Source organism: Culex quinquefasciatus, chromosome 3 (genome assembly GCF_015732765.1).
Source record: "Culex quinquefasciatus strain JHB chromosome 3, VPISU_Cqui_1.0_pri_paternal, whole genome shotgun sequence".
Taxonomy (NCBI): Eukaryota; Metazoa; Arthropoda; class Insecta; order Diptera; family Culicidae; genus Culex; species Culex quinquefasciatus.
In genome coordinates this window covers 133,196,836-133,216,208 of record NC_051863.1, presented here as the reverse complement: position 1 = coordinate 133,216,208, position 19,373 = coordinate 133,196,836, and the positions used below count along the sequence as shown (strand labels likewise).

Below are 19,373 nucleotides of genomic sequence, written 5' to 3'. Positions count from 1 at the left end.
TTTGAAAATTATGCTATTTTTTCACTAAAATGCCAATAACTCCCTTTAGATTTAACCAATTTTGATGCTTCTTCCTGCATTTTGTTGCATTTTTTAAGCCCTTTCAGATGAACTTTGAAATTTGAAATTAAATTGAATTTTGTCAAAGTTATAGCTTTTTTTTAAAAGATTTTTGACTTTTTTAGCCTTCAAACTTTGTGTCCCGATTTGCCCCACTTCTCGTTGACCTAGAGTGCTCATATTTTGGCCAGATGCTAGTTTTTATATGTACAAACAGCCCCTGAAATTTTCAGGCAGATTGGTGAGGTCCAAACGACGTCCCATACAAAGGGGTATGCCCTGTTCGTGGACTCGCTCTTAAATAGAAGTCCCTTTGACACCACATTTCCAAATCATCACTTTATCATTCACATTGACAATTCATCACCCTTTCGGGCTTCAAATGATTGAAAAACAAAAGACGTGTCGAAAGTTCCAAAATGAAAGGGGTCGTCACGAGACATCGAAAAATAGACTACGGATTCACGATCAGGGATCATAATTAACCCTTATGACAAAAGTTTCTCCCAAATCGACGAGGTCAAGGCAACTTTTTCTGATTTCGTGTGAGATGGTATAGAATGACCCAAAGCTCAAATAAAAGTAGGTAACCTGCCTCTAAATTTTGTTGCGAGTTGGTTTTCTTCTTTATTAGACTAATAATTGCAAAACTCTCAGTTAACAACTGTTACTCATGTCTGTACATTATATTAGGAACTTTAGACGTAAGCAAATACAGTCCAAATTCAGAAACCAATAATTGATTGGTATCCGAAGTCTTCGGAAAAATTTCACTTCGGAAAGTAGAATCAAGAAATTTTTTTTTCTCTCGTTTTCTTGTTTTGGGTAGTTGAGCTCAAATATGACCCCAAAACTGCAATTATTTGGAAATTTTAAATAAAAGATGGTGGTCGTTATAATGGCGGAGTTAAAATATTGAGAAAAGGCTTTTTTCAATTCTATTCGATTAACCACTTAAATTTGACTAAAATGGGAACACATAACTAGTTGATTTTAGCCAGGATGTTTCAGAAGGATGGCTGTGCCAGGATTAGATTACATTAGATCAGACCTTTTAATGGATTTTAAACCATCTCTGCAATTTCGTGCGTTAAGCTGTTATCCAGTTTTAATAGTTAATATGATGAAAACTACTTTTCAATAATGCAACGAGTGGCGCTTTGATTTGTCCACTTTGCGTTGATAAAACCATCTGCTAAAAATGACGAAAATAGTTTCAGTCATTCATAATTGATGATTTTCCCAATGGATCTGCTCTGCTGAGTGGTGTTACAAACAGATTCCATTAAGCTTTTGCCCATTTCTCCCACCCTGTATCTGCCGCTCTGCCACCCCACAAAAAGCATCACGAGGATTTGTGCTGCCCGAAATCTGTCAGTCAACAGAAATTTCCAAGCTTTATCTCGTTCGCACACACACACTTACCTCCAACCGATTGCAGCACCACCCCCCTAAAATGGTGGCTGAACAGCACCCACACACTATACGCGAATGAAATGTCTTCTCTGTACATTGTTAGCCGTCACGTCTTTCATCTCCGGGGCCGGGTACGAGAAAAGGGATGGGATTTCATGCATGAAATCTTTTGTTTGGGCCCCGTGAACCAACATTACTGCTTCCTCACCCCCACCCCCATAATGCTTAAACCTTAGTTTTGCGGAAAATTTTAATGTCACGTTTTGCCCGTCTTTTGTTACATCGCATTATGGGTGACGTTCTTTGGAAAATCATCGACTGGAAGTGGGTCAAAACGTAGCTGCAATAAAGCGATTATGATTTTTTTTAAATTTGAAGTTTCTCTTTCTAAAATACTAACACATTTCGATTAAAAAATAACACGTTTAACTATGTTGCAAATCTTCCATTAACAACATCAATTTTAAGTACCTATAATGATTCTGAAATTGACGAAATTCCATGCCCACCCCAGGTATACGTCAGGAACGACCACCCCACCTCCGACCGGAGACGATCCACCCGGCGATGCGAGAACGTGGCCGGGCGATCCCCCACGTGGGCTCGGTGCAAACCGAACGGCCACAATCGGCGCCAAGGATAGTGGAAGGCAGGGTGAGTAACAATAGAAGCATACATTGTTTATCAACATTTTTAGTCATGTCATAACATTTTTGAAAAAATGAAATATCTTTGGTGAAGGAGCTTATTGTGCGGATAATTTTGGATTATATATTAGATGAAACTAACGTTTTTGTAAATACACCAGTAATTAAAAAAAGTAAATCATATAGATTTGTTAATCTTGTTGGGTTGCACTATTTTTTTAATGTTAAATGTTTTTGTGTCTGCACTAACTGGACTTTAAATCCAGAGGTCGCCAGTTGAAATCTCTCGGAAAAAGCAACAAATTCGTCTCTTTCAAATTAAAAAAAATGTATGCTATGGAATTGCGATCAATTTGGTAGTATATTGACCATAACCTGGAGTGGCCGGTGCCGGAACATTTACCGATCCGAACAATTTTGATTAATGTGAGTGTCAAAATTCATGGTTTTTAATACATAATAATAACAATTTACATTTCGACAGAGCCACAAACTGTAACTTGAAATTTGAAATAGATTTAAAATCATGCATAGTTCTTTGTCATATTGGTCATGTGCAACAAAACCACCTGCGCTTTTTATCAATATTGCTCGTTAAAATAATACCTGTTCTTTTTTTAATTTTTAAAGTATTTTTAATTGCATTTTCTTGCCTAGGTTTTTTTCTGATGGTATCAGATCAACAACTTGTCTGTGACATAACAAAAATAACTGCAAATTTATGTTGACTTAAAATATAGAGATAGGGTAGAGTAGTCATCAATGAGACACGGGGAACAATGATAAAATGGCTCTCAAAAGTCGTGGTTTCAACCAATCAGGTTCATATTTGGGGGAAAGGTGAAAGTGGCTTTGGTTATGGACGCTCTCTTGAAAAGTTATTCATAAATGTTTGATTCTGGGGTGTAAAAGTAAATTATGGACAAAAAATACTTTTTCGCTCGTAGGCTGCCATTTACACTAAAACTAATATTTCTTAAAATTTATTTCGACGTTCTATAGGGATTGAGTTGGGCTACAATGTCCTTTCATTAGTTTTGGCCAAAATTTAGAATATACCCAGAATCCAGGGCTGTCTCATTGTTCCCCACTCATTTCAGCCCATGGGTAACAATGAGACACTTCGATTTTTCTACATTAAACTTTGCAAAATGTATGGAAATCTTTCAAAACATGAATTAAAAGTGATTTTTGGCATATTTATAGAGTTTTAACGTCATTTAACAAAAAATATAAAGTTATTTGGTATAAATATAGGGATTTTACAAAATTTAAATACTTTTTAGTATAACTTTTGTTAATTAAAGTTTCATGTTGGCAAAATTGCTTTAAAATGTTCAAGGCAAGTCACCTGCAATGGAACAATACAAAAACATGATGTTTTACTAGAAAAGTATTGATTTTCGTAGAGTGTCTCATTGTTCCCCACCTGTCTCATTGTTCCTGCCTAGTGCATCTAAAATGAGACAGTTGAATAACTCTGGCTATAGAGTTCGGATCGATTTTGGTCAATGTTAGAACACATTAAAAGAAAGATAATGTAACAAAAAGCTCATTAAAACATGCTGATGAAAAAAATAGAAAAATCGTTGAAAGTTGAAAACCAAAAGTGTCTCAATGATGACTACTCTACCCTACCATTCAAAAACACAGCAATAGTTAACTCCTGCAATAATGACATTTTCAAAAACCACATTAAACAAGTTAAACAAATTTACCCCAATTTTCCATTCAAAATAAAATTTCATCTTTCCAATGTTTTTTGAAATCCAAAATCGGAATTAAAACTAGCCTAGATGCGAAGCTGGATCACAGAAGCGTAAAAAAGGGAAATTTTGGAAAACTTGAGACCCCCTGGCTTGAATCCAAAAAAATAGAGCACGCAATGTAAACAATAACAAACACATTTTGTTTGGCTGATCATTCTGTGCATTGTCCTAAAGTTTAGTTGAATTTTGTTGCCGGAGTCCCGAGTTATAATTACAAATGTTTACGGTAGTCGGGCAAGTACGTGTGTCAAACGCGTTCTGACCTGAAATCCCTTTGGCCAGTTGTCGCACCTGCAGCAATTATCACTGTGTGTCAAGATAGCAAGATAAGGTTGAAACTTTATTCAAGAAAAGGGACAACAATGCACGGACATTTTTCGGTTTTCGGTGAAGGTCAAAATGTGGAACAATCTTAACTCAATTTGGCCCAAAATAAACATGCGACAAGATAGCAACACAACGAAGACATGTCAAATGATTTGTTTTTTTCATGCATGAGGAAGAAGAAAATTTTGAATTCATTTTGATTGAAACTTTAAAATGTTTAAAATGAAACAAATTGAGAATGGAAAAAAAAGTTTTTAAAGTATAAGAAAATGAGCAATCGTTTTTTTGTTTTTGTTTAATAAAATTGAAATCAGTACTATTGGGACCCGGTCACGAGAAATTCTGGCACCCAGTCAAATCAATCCGAATTCTGAAACGGAATCTAATTAGAATCGTATACAAATTCCGTTTCAAACGCAAAAACCGGTTCCGTGTTCGAACCGGTTGTTGCGTTTGAAACGGAATTTGTATACGATTCTAATTAGATTCCGTTTCAGAATTCGGATTGATTTGACTGGGCAGAGTTGTTCTGCTAGAATCTTGCTAGAATCATTCTAACAGGCGAGTCATAATTCTGTAAGAATTTTGCCAGAATATTCTAGCAGAGCGAAACCTGCTGGAATTCTGTGAGAATTTTGCTAGACAAATCTGACAGAGCGAAATCTGTCAAAAATTACTTCATTTCCGCCAAACCGCTTCGTAGCGAACTTGACTTCCGCCAAAATAGTTCTGTCATCGGACTTGTTCACACAAGTTCACATTTTCGTTTTAATTTTTTAAAGAAAATGCCGCGTGCGCCCTTTTGTTGGCTATTTGGCAGACTTTTTGGTAAGTTATTCGAACAAATAATTGTGTGCCAAAATAACTTATTGATTTTTTCAGCAAAAAATACGATGTCAGCTCGGTGCCGAGAATTGTCCACGCATCGTTCTGTCCCAGGGCCATTCGCTCGTCAACGATTGGAACGATCATGGAGTGAAGCGAGATGAGTCAACAGGACGTCCGTACCAACAAACCTCAAGAAAAAAAAGGACATTTTGATAAAAAAAAATTACGAGCAAAAATGTGAAAGTGTAAAATTCAAAAAGTTTGTGCTAGTGCTCCTGTCTAAATTTATTGTAATTGCGATAATGAATGTTTGAATAAATTCGATTTTGAAACACGTTTTATTTAAAAAATACAAATGAAAATACCTTATTAACAGCTTCTAGCAAAATTCTAGCACGATTCTAGCAGAAATTTCTTGCCAGTTCATTCTAGCAGGATTCTTACATAATTCTAGCAGAATGGGCTGTCAGTTCATTCTAGCAGCATTCTAGCAAGATTCTTACAGAACCGGTTGATTTCGCCGGCTCCTGCTAGAACCGGTTATTGCATTTGAGCTAGAATTCTCAAAGAATTCTTGAAATAATCTTGCACGATGATGGCAGCGTTCTAGTAAGAAAATTTTCGCTCTGTAAGATTTCTGTAAGAATCCTGCGAGAACGCCGTGACTGGGGAGTATCGATTTATGAGAAAATCTCCATAATCTACCTAATTTGGTTTAAATCTAAATGTGCAAAATGCAATCATAAAATCCATAACGCCTTACGTCACAAAATCATTCCACCGTTCTTTGGAAGAGCCATAAAACAGCAGCAGTTATTATTAATTTCACAATGAAACAATTTCCACAAATAACCCCACACCAGCGCCATCTGACGCCACCACCTCGTCAGACCATTTTCTCCCAGACTTGAACACGAGAATAGCACCCATACCTTCGGTACACTTGACTATGACCTTCGCACGGGAAAACCAACCCAGTTTGTCAAGTTCATCTTGTTTACATAATTTTCTCCGATGGTGCAATTTCAAATGGTCGTCGTCCCACCATCCATCTGTCTTCGACCGGGCACAAGAAGATCTTTTTTCGACAGATGGAAGAATTTTCGTGCTAAATGCGTTTAAAATTAGTTTCTTTTGAATGGGTCCCCCCGTCTCATCGAAGAATACAACTCTATCGTACGACTACTGACTACGCGCGTGTATGTTAAATATATTACCCATTTCGCCGGTCTTTGACGACCCGGGGGGTGAGTGGGTGGAGAAGCTGTAACCGTGGTTGAGTGCCTTTCACGTGGTTACGGCATCCGGCACCTTAGTTCAAGACCAAGAAAGAGTCGCGTCACTCCACAGAGTGTGGAACTGCTAACAAAGTTGATAGGGTTAGGGTTACTGTGCCTATTTTGGACTGTTGCTCTAGGAACATAACAGTGAGCAAGTTAGCATCTCTCTTTTCTCCAGTTTTCTCCCATGTGCTTTAGTTTACTCTCTCTGAAGCAACTGGGAGTAATGCAGAGGAAATGGAGACATCTCAAGTGAAGAGAGTTGCTCTCTTGCTCACTATCATGGCTCAAGACCAACTCTACTCATAAACGTGTTAAGTTACTAGTTTTTGAAGACTTTTATCAAATGTTAAAAATAAGAACAATTGGAATTTTGTTTTTAATTCATGACTCCAAACTGCTAAAAAAATACTTGCTGGTTTAATAATTGTACCAAATACCTTGGCAAAGAGGAAAATAATCTATTGTGTAATTTTACTGCAAGCGTGGTCCCAAAAGCGAAAGGAAAAGCGTGTTTGAAGAAAACTGCTCTTGGGTGACCGTGACATCACCGACCGACCGATGACCGTGCGCGCGGTGAGGCGTTATCGCAGAGCAGCACACATCACCATTGGGTTTCACGCTCTCACGTAAAAATAGACGATGTTGTCAATATATTTCAGCGGGACCTGCTCCGTAAAGGTGGCTAAAAGCGCGCGGAAAAATGACTAAGTCGTCAAGTTGGGATGGGATTACCAGTGGATTGGGATTGATAAATTCATCTTAAATTTCGAATTCTTTTCAAAAGGTCCTATGTACATAGGATAGGCCCATTGGTTGGTTTGAAAAAGTAATCTAGACATATTGTTTTTAAGGAGCGAGAAGGAAGTTAGGTATTTATGGACAAGAATAATGTATTTTGAATTTCCGAGCATGTATTGTAATTTATAAATTGACGCTTTACTGGATTCGACTGTTGTTGGGAAAGATCATATTTTTTCAGTTGATGGATCGGATTAGTTTTCCGTGCCTCCAACACACACTTAACCATTAAGACTTTTGTTGAGTTCTTTAATTTTTTTCATATTTTTCTGGATGCTTGTCACTTTACAACATTCAAAATATCTGTGCTCTGTGGTGTAGGGGTAAGCGTGGTTGCCTCTCACTCAGTCGGCCTGGGTTCGATCCCAGACGGTCCCGGTGACATTTTTCGAGACGAGATTTGTCTGATCACGCCTTCCGTCGGAAAAGGAAGTAAATGTTGGCCCCGGTCTAACCTAGAGGTAAGGTCGTAAGCTCAATCCAGGTGTAGGAGTCGTCTCCCTGGGTCCTATCTCGGTGGAATCGCTGGTAGGCAGTTGAACTCACAATCCAAAGGTCGTCAGTTTGAATCCCGGGATGGATGGAAGCTAAGGTTCAGAAAGAGGTTTGAAATTGCCTCAACAATCAAGCCTTCGGACACCTAGTTTCGAGTAGGAATCTCGCAATCGAGAACGCCAAGGCAATGCTGAGAGCGAATAATTTGATTTTTTTAATGTGCTCATAACTTTTGATCGCTTTGCTTGTTTTTTTTTATTCATTTACCCAATGGCAAAAAAATAATTAAAATACCTTTCTAAAAGTGTACAACCAACCTTTAGGACTTAAGCCTAAGTCGTTATTGTTGCATCACTTTTGAACTAAAAAAACTTAAATATAAATTTCAATTCTAATGTTCAAATTACGATACAAAAAGTATCATAAAAGGCTTTACACGTCATTACAGCTATGCTAGAATGTTAATGAATTTAGGAAGACTTTTTTTGTTGGGATTGTACGTCTTTTCCCAATCCGTGGTCCCAAAATTCAAAATTTGTAAAAAAGATTTATTTGATTTAAAGTACAAACATTATGCGTTATACAATGTGTTCTGAATAGTTTACAATCAATTCCACAAGTATTTTTTCAAGGAAAATTTAAGTTTTCGTTATTTTTTTGCCTCCTGATTTTTAAGGTGTGGGAGGGATATTTGCAACGGCCTAAAAGAATTTTGTAAGATTTGACGAAAAAATAAATTTAATAAATTTTAAGCCTATTTCTAATCTTATCAATCATAAATGTCATAATCTGACAAAAATGAAAAAAATATACACGGGAATTTATAATAATTCAATCAAATTTCAATATTCTTATCAAAATTCAAAATTCAGGTAATTATCCGTAATATCCGTTATCCGGATATATTTTTCAACTAAAGCAAAAAAAAAAAAAATTAGGAAAAATAGCTTTTTATCGTTTATCCAATTCAGTGACTTTTTTTAAAACCATTTTGATGAAGTTTCAAATGAGAAAAATAAAAAAAAATATTTTCATCGTGTTTTTCAGAGTTGGAATGTTTTTTTTTTCAAAAATTTGTTTTATAATTCATGTGTTTTTCTGAAAATGCTACATTTCTTTTGAAAAAAGGCAAAAATCTACAAATTGTGCAAAAAAAATGTGTGCCGATTCGCCCAGATAATGATTAAAGTTAAGGACTGTTCAAAAAATTTCCGCAACTATCACACCCGGATTGCGCAGGTAGGGCGGATAAAAGATATCCGCACGGATTATTATCCGTTCAATGTAATATCCGGATATGCGGATAGCAGCATTTCTATTCAAAAACTATCCCTTGTCCATAAAACGCCGGTCTCGTTTCTAAAATAATCTAAAACAGGGGTTTTTAGTATGAAAAATCATACAAAAAATTGAATTCTTTTTTAAAAAATCAGGCGGTACACATATTTTTTAAAGTTTTTGTCATGGCTTGTTATTTACATTTTTGCATTTTTTATTTTTTTGCCTTTTGCCCAACCCCCTCGACCCCGACCAGAGCCGAGGGACAAACACTTTAAAACACATTTGCATCGGCCTTAAATTTTGATTAAAATCGAATTCGTCAATCATAAGGGACCCACTTGTCACAACTTCACCTGGAATAGTTTTTCCTGATATCGTCTAATTGTTATATCTCAATCAGCTCATGACCAAATGAAATCAAAATATTTGTAGGGCAGTTAAAAAGGTGAAAAAATCAAATATACCAACACTTTGGTGCAATTTAATCGAGTTATTAAAAAATGTCTCCCATTAAAATAACATTTTTTGATATGATTTTATATCGTAGATAATTCGACCAAATAAATCTTCGAGCCACTTAACTTTTTTTCTTGCACCGTTACAAATTTAAGAGATTGCGATCCTGTTTATTCCTGACTGCATTATACGGTGAGATGTATAGTAAATACAACGTAAATCGTACTTTGTCGTAACTTTGTTTGCAGTTTGACATTCTGCCCGGTGCCAAGAAGCGTTTCGCAACCTGGGAAATTATTTTTAAACTTGCATTTTGTGTTTTACCATGCTTGAAGAATAATAATAAAACGCTGAGTCGTTACAAAATGCAGTTTTGAACAAGATATTAGAATTTAGGAACAATTTGCTCGCGCAATACATCATCACCGGATGAACAAATCGCGTTGGACTTTGCGCGACCAAGAGTGAAAACCTCAAGTTTTATTTTTTCGAATTTCAGTAACAGACACCGGCGGATTTTCTCGCTTGATGCGTAGTTGAGAGATGAGCGCCGCGACGCCGACGACGATCGGGGCTTAAAATAGAAGTTTATATATGAACCTGACAGCGCAAAGTTAAGCTCAGACGCGCAATCGACTAGGTCGTCTACGGTGACATTAAGGAGGGCCGTAAAGTTTCGAGAGAGAAAAAATAAGCAACAGGAAAAAATGACGATAATATGAATGGCATTTGCAGATGGCATTGACAGTGTGTGCGCGCGCGGGGGTTGACCACGTGATGAGTTCACGAATATTTTGACTGAAAATGTTCAAATATTATAGATTTTTAGGGAAAACGATGCAGATTAACTGCATTCATTAGAAGCGAAGGTGATGCTCAGAGCAAGCGAGCTTGCAAAATATTCCAAATAGCTAGAAAATTGAGAGCAAAAGCCACTAGCGCTGACATTCCGTACGACGACGACAACAACAACAAAAACGTCTTCTACAAACCCACGAGGTGGATGGCGGCAAAAATGATGGCATGTTGCGTCTTTGCTTTTGCGGCTTTTGCCTATAATTTATGTTGGCATCGAATCAAAATTGCTCGTTTTTTTCTTCTCCTCGAAAATAGACAATTTGCGCTCAGTTTTCACACACAGCCAGCCATCGAAAGCGAAATTATTCGAATTTATTTGATGTCTCTGCGTTTTCTCTTTAATGTACCAATTTGTTTAGCCGAGAGATGCATCGGCAGCAGCGGTCTACAAACGAGACTAAATAAGCGAATTGAATGACGCCAGTCAGCACCCACCGTGAACTGTTGATTGAAACCAAACAACGCGCCCGGGTAATTAATCTAGAAAGCACACTGTGTGTGTGTGTGATCGGTTCAATGGTCAACAATGGGCGTTGAGCTCATAATGAGATCACATTAACTGTCAATATGACAGTGTTGCAGATTTTCAGAATAATTGTACCGATTTTTGTAAATCATATAAAAAGTAGATACTATAGAGCAATATAAATATTTAAGAAACATGTTTCAAAATGTTAGTAAAATTTCAGCATATCTATGACTAACTTTCCAACAGTAGGTATTAAAAAAAACTCACATTGAAGGTGTGAAATGCTGTATTTGACCCCTAAATTGGAAATTCTATCAGCATCAATAGTTTAACCAATTATCGACCTTTAGAGTAAAAATCCAACATTAAAATAAAAAAATAAACACTGAAAGACTTGTCATTTTTTTATACAATTTTCGTTTAGACCAGTGTTGAAGAAAACACAAAAAAAAAGAAAAAGCAAAATATGTAAACATGAATTACAATGGGATGACTCCATCTCATTTCCAAACCCCTGCACATTCCTCGAAATCCCTTAAATGTTACGCCATACAAGTTAGACAACGCCTAAAAAAAAGGCGGTGAACGGAAAAAAATGGCGACCCATTATATTAGTTCAACCTTTCTGACTCCGCAATGACAGCCGGGGGTTATCGATGTTTCATAATAGCTGAATCTAACAATCGCTTCGCTGGCTGCCGCGGTCAGTGAACCGTTTCGCAGAGACAAGTGTTTGACGGAATTCTATTATCGACGCATCAACGGTCATCCAATCAGCAGCGAGATTGCCAGCGCGATAATTTTTCTGAATCACGCATTCATCATCCCATTGATCGTGATTGTGAAAAATTTAGATGATTTTCCCCCCTCTCACTCCAAAATGATAGGGGAAATTTTATTCACAGCTGCATACCGGCAGACCACATCCAAATCCCGAAAGAAATCGAAACCATTTTGCGGCTTAGTTCCGGCCGTTTTGCCTTTCCCAGCAATGACAGTCCAATTAATGAATGGTTGCAATTTTATGCAAACTTATCGAATATAATTATTGGCTTGGCTCTTGAAATTCGATGCGTTTTCCCGTGCGGCCGAACCGCAGGCAGGCCACCGGCAGCAGACTGGCTATGGAATGCCGCTGTGCGGTGAACGATCAGGCGGAAAAACAATCTCCACGCGTGCGTTTAGTAGACCAAATAGGTGCATTCTAAAATTACAATAAATGCAAACTATGATATTGTTTTTATTTTCAACTGAATGAATGCAAAAACTGTTTGTGTATGAGTTTCATATTGATTTCCAAAGGAAAGTTTTGTATAGAAGATTTCGTATAAGAACTTGATTTTAAACATGTTTTCAGCAATTTCAAAATTATGTTTTTTTTATTTTTTATTTTATCCAATTATATTGTTATTTTAAACTCTCAACTTGAAGATCACTTTAAGTATATTTTGAAAACTTGATTTGATAAATAATGTCAAACTGTTGTTTAGCCTAACAAATATCCATGTTCGTTAAAATGCATAAAAACGTAAAAAATCAGTCGGATATTTTGATAATCATCTTATTCCAGGTTTTAACTATGTCAAGACTGTCAAATCACTTTGTTAAAAGGAGTTTTGAAAAAAAAATCTGGTTTTGCACCATATAAAAAAAAACAATTTTAAAATCATTGTTTATCAGGACGTTCTACAGTTAGGTGGGGCAACACGAACAACCCGTTGGGGCAAAAGAATGCATGAAAAATAATGTTTATTTGCTAACAATTGAATAGTTATCACTTAGAAACATATGATTTTAATGTATTTAAAAAAAAATATTTTTGGAAGAGATAATAATATCTAACTAGTAATATGATCGTTTTTTTTCAAAAACTAATATTATTCTGAAGACAAATGATAATTTTTGAAATTAAATATGTCTTTATTGAACTTTCTTATAATAATTACATTTCATTTACATTCTAAGTGGTATGGCTAAATGCTCTTTATCTTTATTGTATTTTTCGTTTTATTATTAACTGTTCACATTCATTTATTTACTTCAAATTGTTTTACATTTTTGCATTGAATCGAATACATTTGGGTAAAAAAGAAAAAGAATACTTTAACAACTAATCCTAACTTAAAACTAAAAAACTTAATTCATTGAAATATTCAAAATCACTAGAACGAGTAAACTACGAACTGTATTTCAAGATGAATGCTCCAAGCGTTCTTACTTGTTCTGTACGAGTTTTGCAACCACGCAGTGTTGTTGTCATCTCGATGAAAATGTTCAGAAGTTCTTGTGGTGAAAACAGGTCACTATCGCCTTCACACGTTGATGCTGGTTGGTTTTCCCTCGATTGCTGACTGAAGCCAGGAGGTGTTGAATTCTCTGCAACTTTTTGCCGCTGATTCAACGGCAATGGCTGCAGATTTGGAACCACTCAAGCAGATTCCGCTCCTGGTGACGCCAAAGCAGGAAAATCCACTTCCGTTAATGCTGGTGGTGTTTTGCGACGATTTGGTTGGTGCCGCGTCGTCACTTGCTGCCGAATTTTTAAAAACTCAGCCCGTTTTGGGCAGTTCCGATTCTTCGTCGAATGGTCGCCTCCGCAATTGAAGCATTTCGCTTCGATGTTATCGTTGATTGTTTCGCATGCTTGAGTTTTGTGCTCACCTCCGCAGGTTGCACAACGACTCTTGATGAAACAGTTCCTTCCACCATGTCCAAAATGCAAACAGTTCGAACATTGTGTCACGTTACGGTGCACTGGACGATAACGTTCCCAAGTCACGATGATGTTGAAAATCGCCCGAACTGCTTTCAGCTCAGACGGCGTTGTCGATCCTTTCTCGAGATGAACCAGGTACAGTTGATCACGATACTTGATGTCCTTGTTGTGTCTCGTCATCTTGAAGACTTCGATCACGTTCAACTTAAGAGTTTTGAGCTCTTCTTTCAGCACACTCACATCCATGTCGTACAGGCCTCGGAGGACCTGTTTCATGGGGCGTTTACCTGGATCGTCATGGCTGTAGTATTCAATCTTTGTGTTGTTCAGGAAATCCCGAACGTAGTTGTAATCCTTTCTGGTAGGTAGCAGAATTTTGAGTACATCAGCACACAAGCGAATGGAAGCTCGTAAAGTACCAGATTTGATAAACCCGGTCAGCCACTTTCGCACCGAATCCGATGACGATGTTTTCACAAAAATGGGTGGCAACTTTTCCCGTCGTTCAAATTCTTCCTTCTCGCTCACGTCCACAGGGAGGGTAGCGAACTGGTTTCCAGACGAATTTTGAGCGTCCTTGTTCAAACTGCCTGGCTTTGCAGGTAGCGCTTCGGCATTCTTTAGTTTCTTCAAATCTGCTGATCCTGCTGGTGAGGACCGCCTCTTTTTCTTGCCGTGAGGCATTTTTTGCACTTTTTAGCGGTGTGTGTATGAGGGGCACACGTCTGACCCGCTGCTCTACTAATCGAAGACTCCAAGACAAATGATAAATTTTCATAATATCATTACATTTTGTGAGGGAAATTTTTCAAACATTTGTTTATCAATTTTGCTGTAATTTTATGTATTTATTTCCCAACAAGCTGTGCTGTTGCAGCAATTCGTATTTATCCATACTAAAAATCCATATGGTATACTTGCCCTACCTTACACAGAATTTTTGGAAGTTCTTATCAAAAATTACAAAAAGAAAAAAAAACATACTTTATAATAGTTGCAAGTCATTGGCAGGGAAACAACTTATCTACAAAAAAAAATGGCTTTTAGATAGAAATAATAGAATTACAAACTCTTAGCCTTAATTTGTGCTATCCAAATGTTATAAAAAAAAAGGTTTTGAGAAAACATCATTTAATCTTCAAAGAATCAACTGATTGCATTTCCAGCAAAAACACCTCATAAAGGCAATATCAAAAATGGTAAAATTATCGGCCGTACGAGCGATTGTATTTTTTGCCCCATATTGTCGTCTTGCCCCACCTTTCCTTATTTCTTCCTGGATGGTAATAAAACACTGATCTGATGTACAAAGTACAGAAAACAGCAGATAAGCGGGTTTGGGGGATCCCCCAAAAAGACCCAAGGCCAAACCTAACCTTAGTTAAGTGCAATCAACATTAATCATAAAATTCAAGTTTATTTGCTTAATTGTTTAGTCCAATATAATTTTATTAGACATTTTGCATGTTTTTCATTTTATATATCTTTTTAATATTATGTGTGTTTATAAATAACTTTAAGTTTTCATTCTATCGAAAGATGAAATAATTTACTGAAGAATGACCACTTCAGTTTGAAAGTATGATTGTTTTATAAATAAATGGAAATATAAAACTGTTAAATCATCGAACTCAAGTGATAATTTCTATTTTAAATTGGGTGATCGTTCAGATAAAAATATCTTCAGATTTTAAAAAATGAAAAATGCCCAAATTGTATTTTTTAGGGCCCAAATCGCACTAATCATACTCACAGTCTCAAATTTTAGAAAATTGTCCTCATTTCATAAATAATTCCCAAGAACATGTCAATCGAAGAGGTTACAGGACAAATTTTAGTGAACCTTACGAAACTTGAGTTGAATAACTCGTGAAAAGAATTACGCTCTCATCATTATAAAACATTCCCTTAATCTTGAATATCCAAATATTTGAAGAAATTTTAAATTTTATCAAGTGTTATCATATTTTGTTTGATGGTTCCTGTTATTTCTTGAAAAGATTTCTCGATATATATTATATGTCCCGTCCGTGTGGATCAATCGGACCGCGCACTGGACTCACAATCTAGAGGTTGCTGGTTCGAATCCCGCGGCGGGCGCTCTAAAATTCTAAGTGTACATTTGGGTATCCGGCGCCGTCGCTCCGTATCGTACTCAAACACTTAGGAGCCCAGAGCGGCGAAGTCCTTGTAGTTAAAAGGAAGACACTAGTGGTTAGCAAAAGTGGCCGACAGCTATAAAGTCAACCTCGTTTTTTTTTATTATGAAAAAATCCGCCGACTTTTCAATATTGAACTTTTTTTATGGGTTAAATCTTTGTTGGGCACCATGACAAAAAAGCCTTTTTGTGTCATGGATTTCTTATTATTTTACTAAGCGATCTTTTTTGAAATTATTCCGATTTTTTAAAGATATTATCATAGTTTTCGTAAAAAAAGATCAAAGATACTCAAATTTATTGTTATTTAGATCTTTTGGTTTCAAACGTAATTTTTCAATTATTAAAAAAAAATCTCTTCATCAGTAAAAAATATTACCTTATACAAATTATAAATTATTTAAAAAATAACATTCGAAATTATTGCACAAATTCTACCACTTAACGCACCCTTCCTTTCATTCATAAACCCAAGATGAAAACCCAATTCAGAGAAGAAAAAACAGTGCAGCAAGAAGACAGAGATAAAACATCGATCCAACCCGAAGCCTTTCCCCGTGAATAGAGCAGCAGATCAGCACCAAAACGCGAATGCGCACGATTCGATCATTCGCGCGGAGAGAATGACGGAGCGAAGAAAGGAAAAGAAAGGAAAAATGAAAATTGCCGATCGATGCTGCTGTTGCACGCCACCAGATTTTGGTTTCGTTATTTTTTTTCGAATTTTCTGCACCATGTGACCAGGTTGATCGGTCGATACCAATCGCGCGACTTTCCCAAATCTGACGTCCGCAAATGAAGTTTGATTACTCGTGCACGCTGGGTGTGGGTCGGTTGGGATTTGAGCGTGCGACGTCGGTCCGACTCCAGAAAATGCTATTCTCTACTTTGTTGGACATGATTGAAAAGTAAGAAATATTGTTCAATCTCTTTAAAACGTCTAGTACAATTAAAATTCATCAATTTTCAAACAATTTTAAATATCATATTTTTGGGTATTTTTGGGTTATTTTCAGTAAATTTATTAAAAAGTTAAAGAATTATGTTATTATTATATAAAAGTTGTTTTTCACTGTGTAAGTACATTCACCTTCCCAAAGTGAACCACGAATCTGGGAAACCGCCGAAGGTGGTCGAAAGCTACCGTCTGTCACCGTAAGATTATCATGGTCGCTGGTAGTAGTGAGGTCCAGATTTGGAAATGTCCGGAAGTCAATATTGCTTTATGCAATGGGAATCGAAAGCGAATACATTCTCAAAATGAATTTGGTTAGAATGGTTTGATGATCGCAGTCCAGTTGGCTGTGTTTTCTTCTCGAAAACATACTGACGGAACCCACACTTATGACTATGATCATTGGTGAACCATGGGTGGCGATTGGGAGGGAATCAACATTAATTATGTTTATTTTAATTTTATGTTTATGTTCAATTTCTGCAAACTATTTCAAAAAACATTTTTTATTTAAAAAATCCTAAACATAGTTTTATATTTACAATTGTTGATTTTTTAATGAATCTTTAGAGACACGACGCACTTTTGCAATTTTAGCCAAATACCTGAAGACAATTAAGACAACGTTTGGAAAACAATGTTATTCAAGGCATTTAATAATTGGGTATTTCTCTACCAACTCACACGAAATCAGGAAAAGTTGGCCCGACCCCTCTTCGATTTGCGTGAAACTTTGTCCTAAGGGGTAACTTTTGTCCCTGATCACGAATCCGAGGTCCGTTTTTTGATATCTCGTGACGGAGGGGCGGTATGACCCCTTCCATTTTTGAACATGCGAAAAAAGAGGTGTTTTTCAATAATTTGCAGCCTGAAACGGTGATGAGATAGAAATTTGGTGTCAAAGGGACTTTTATGTAAAATTAGACGCCCGATTTGATGGCGTACTCAGAATTCCGAAAAAACGTATTTTTCATCGAAAAAACACTAAAAAAGTTTTAAAAATTCTCCCATTTTCCGTAACTCGACTGTAAAAAAATTTGGAACATGTCATTTTATGGGAAATTTAATGAAGGGTAATTTTTTACTTAGAACAAAACTTGTTTTCGTAAAATCGCAATTACTTGTGATGTTTATAAGCAAACCCCTTATGTCTATATATTAATTTTTTTGTAATTGTCTTCTCTACAACTTTGTAGAACATTGTTACACTCTAAAAAATAACCCTGCGTAGTTAAAAAAAACACGAAATTTTAAAATGAAAAAAAAAATTTGTTCTAGGTGAAAAAATGACCCTTCTGGATCAATGTTCGAAAAGTACATTAAATTTCTCTTAAAATGACATGTTCCAATTTTTTTTACAGTCGAGTAACGGAAAATGGGAGAATCTTTTAAACTTTTTTAGTGTTTTTTTCGATGAAAAATACGTTTTTTCGGAATTCTGAGTACGCCATCAAATTGGGCGTCTAATTTTACATAAAAGTCCCTTTGACACCAAATTTCTATCTCATCACCGTATCAGGCTGCAAATTATTGAAAAACACATCTTTTTTCGCATGTTCAAAAATGGAAGGGGTCGTACCGCCCCTCCGTCACGAGATATCAAAAAACGGACCTCGGATTCGTGATCAGGGACAAAAGTTACCTCTTAGGACAAAGTTTCACGCAAATTGAAGAGGGGTCGGAGCAACTGCTGTGTGAGTTGGCGGAGAATTACCCTATAAGTATTGAAAGTTGAAGCTGTTGTAAGTATTTTTCAATTTTTTTTAAATCGGGAGTCAATTTAAAAAACATTTCTTTTCGTTTAGAATCAATAATACCTATAAAGTATAGGTCATCGCTGAAATTTTAAAGTTATCGCAGTGTCAGTGAACAAAGATGATTTTTATCAAGTTTTTTTTGTCATTTTCTTCCTTTTACGTGTAGCACGATGAAAAAACCAAATTTTATTTAAAAAAAAACAATTTTTCAGTGCAAAAAATTCTTACTGTAAACATTAACTGACGTGAACAGGATAGTGTGAACACAAATCCTCATTGGCCCAAAATATCATAGATTTAGGGTTTTTTTCTCAAAATTTATTTACCCTAAAAGAGCACTCAGCTAGCAAAATCTAAACGTAGAAATATGTACCCTCCCTCCAAGGCTTATGAATTGATCTCAGTTGAAAGGTTCTCCAAATCTCTGAATTGCAATTGTAACATCCTGTAACAGAACTGCTAAATTCTAATAAAAACACAAATTAAATTGAAAACAAATCCATTCCAAGACAAAATTCTGCCCAAAACCTTTCAGAAAAAAGTGTCAGTATTGAGAAAATACTAATTTTTATTTAACCTATTTGTTTTGTTTTGAAAATTTTCAGTTTTGGATATAATTGAGATGAAAAAGACTGCCATCAATAAATAATAGTTTGGCAAAGTCTCAGAAATTCGTCATATACTTGATACAGCCATATCCAATGTAAATCAGTCTGGTTTAACTTTTTTCAATCAAAATTTTATTAGGATTTGCCATTAAATCGTAATAATATATGGTGTATATGTCACTTCACCCTGAAATGTTTTTTGATAAAAACAGTTATTTTATGTGATTCTGGGAAAATATTTTTTTGGACCATACGAAAATTATGGGCTGGTTTAGAAAGTTAAGATTTTTAATGTCAAGATGTGAAATTATTATTACTACGCCCTTTTTTCTTTCAAATGTGTCGAAAACATGCTTTTAATCAAATAGATCGCAATTTGAAATAACTTGCTTAACTAATGCTAACTTATCGTCGTACGTCGCTTTTTGACGTTCCGAGAAAAACGCGTTCTGGCTTAAAATACCTTTGGCCTATTGTCGCACTCACATCAA

At 36.1% G+C, this 19,373-nt stretch overlaps 1 protein-coding gene across 4 annotated transcripts in view; it reads left to right on the top strand.

Annotated features, from left to right (window-relative positions):
* The window catches only part of LOC6035467 (titin), an 81,687-nt gene that overhangs the window by 31,018 nt on the left and 31,296 nt on the right, over positions 1–19,373 (top strand). For all 4 annotated transcript variants that reach the window (XM_038262406.1, XM_038262407.1, XM_038262404.1 and 1 more), the window contains one exon: positions 1,991–2,130. In XM_038262406.1, coding sequence (XP_038118334.1) covers positions 1,991–2,130 — 140 coding nt within the window. The remainder of the gene's footprint in view (positions 1–1,990; positions 2,131–19,373) is intronic.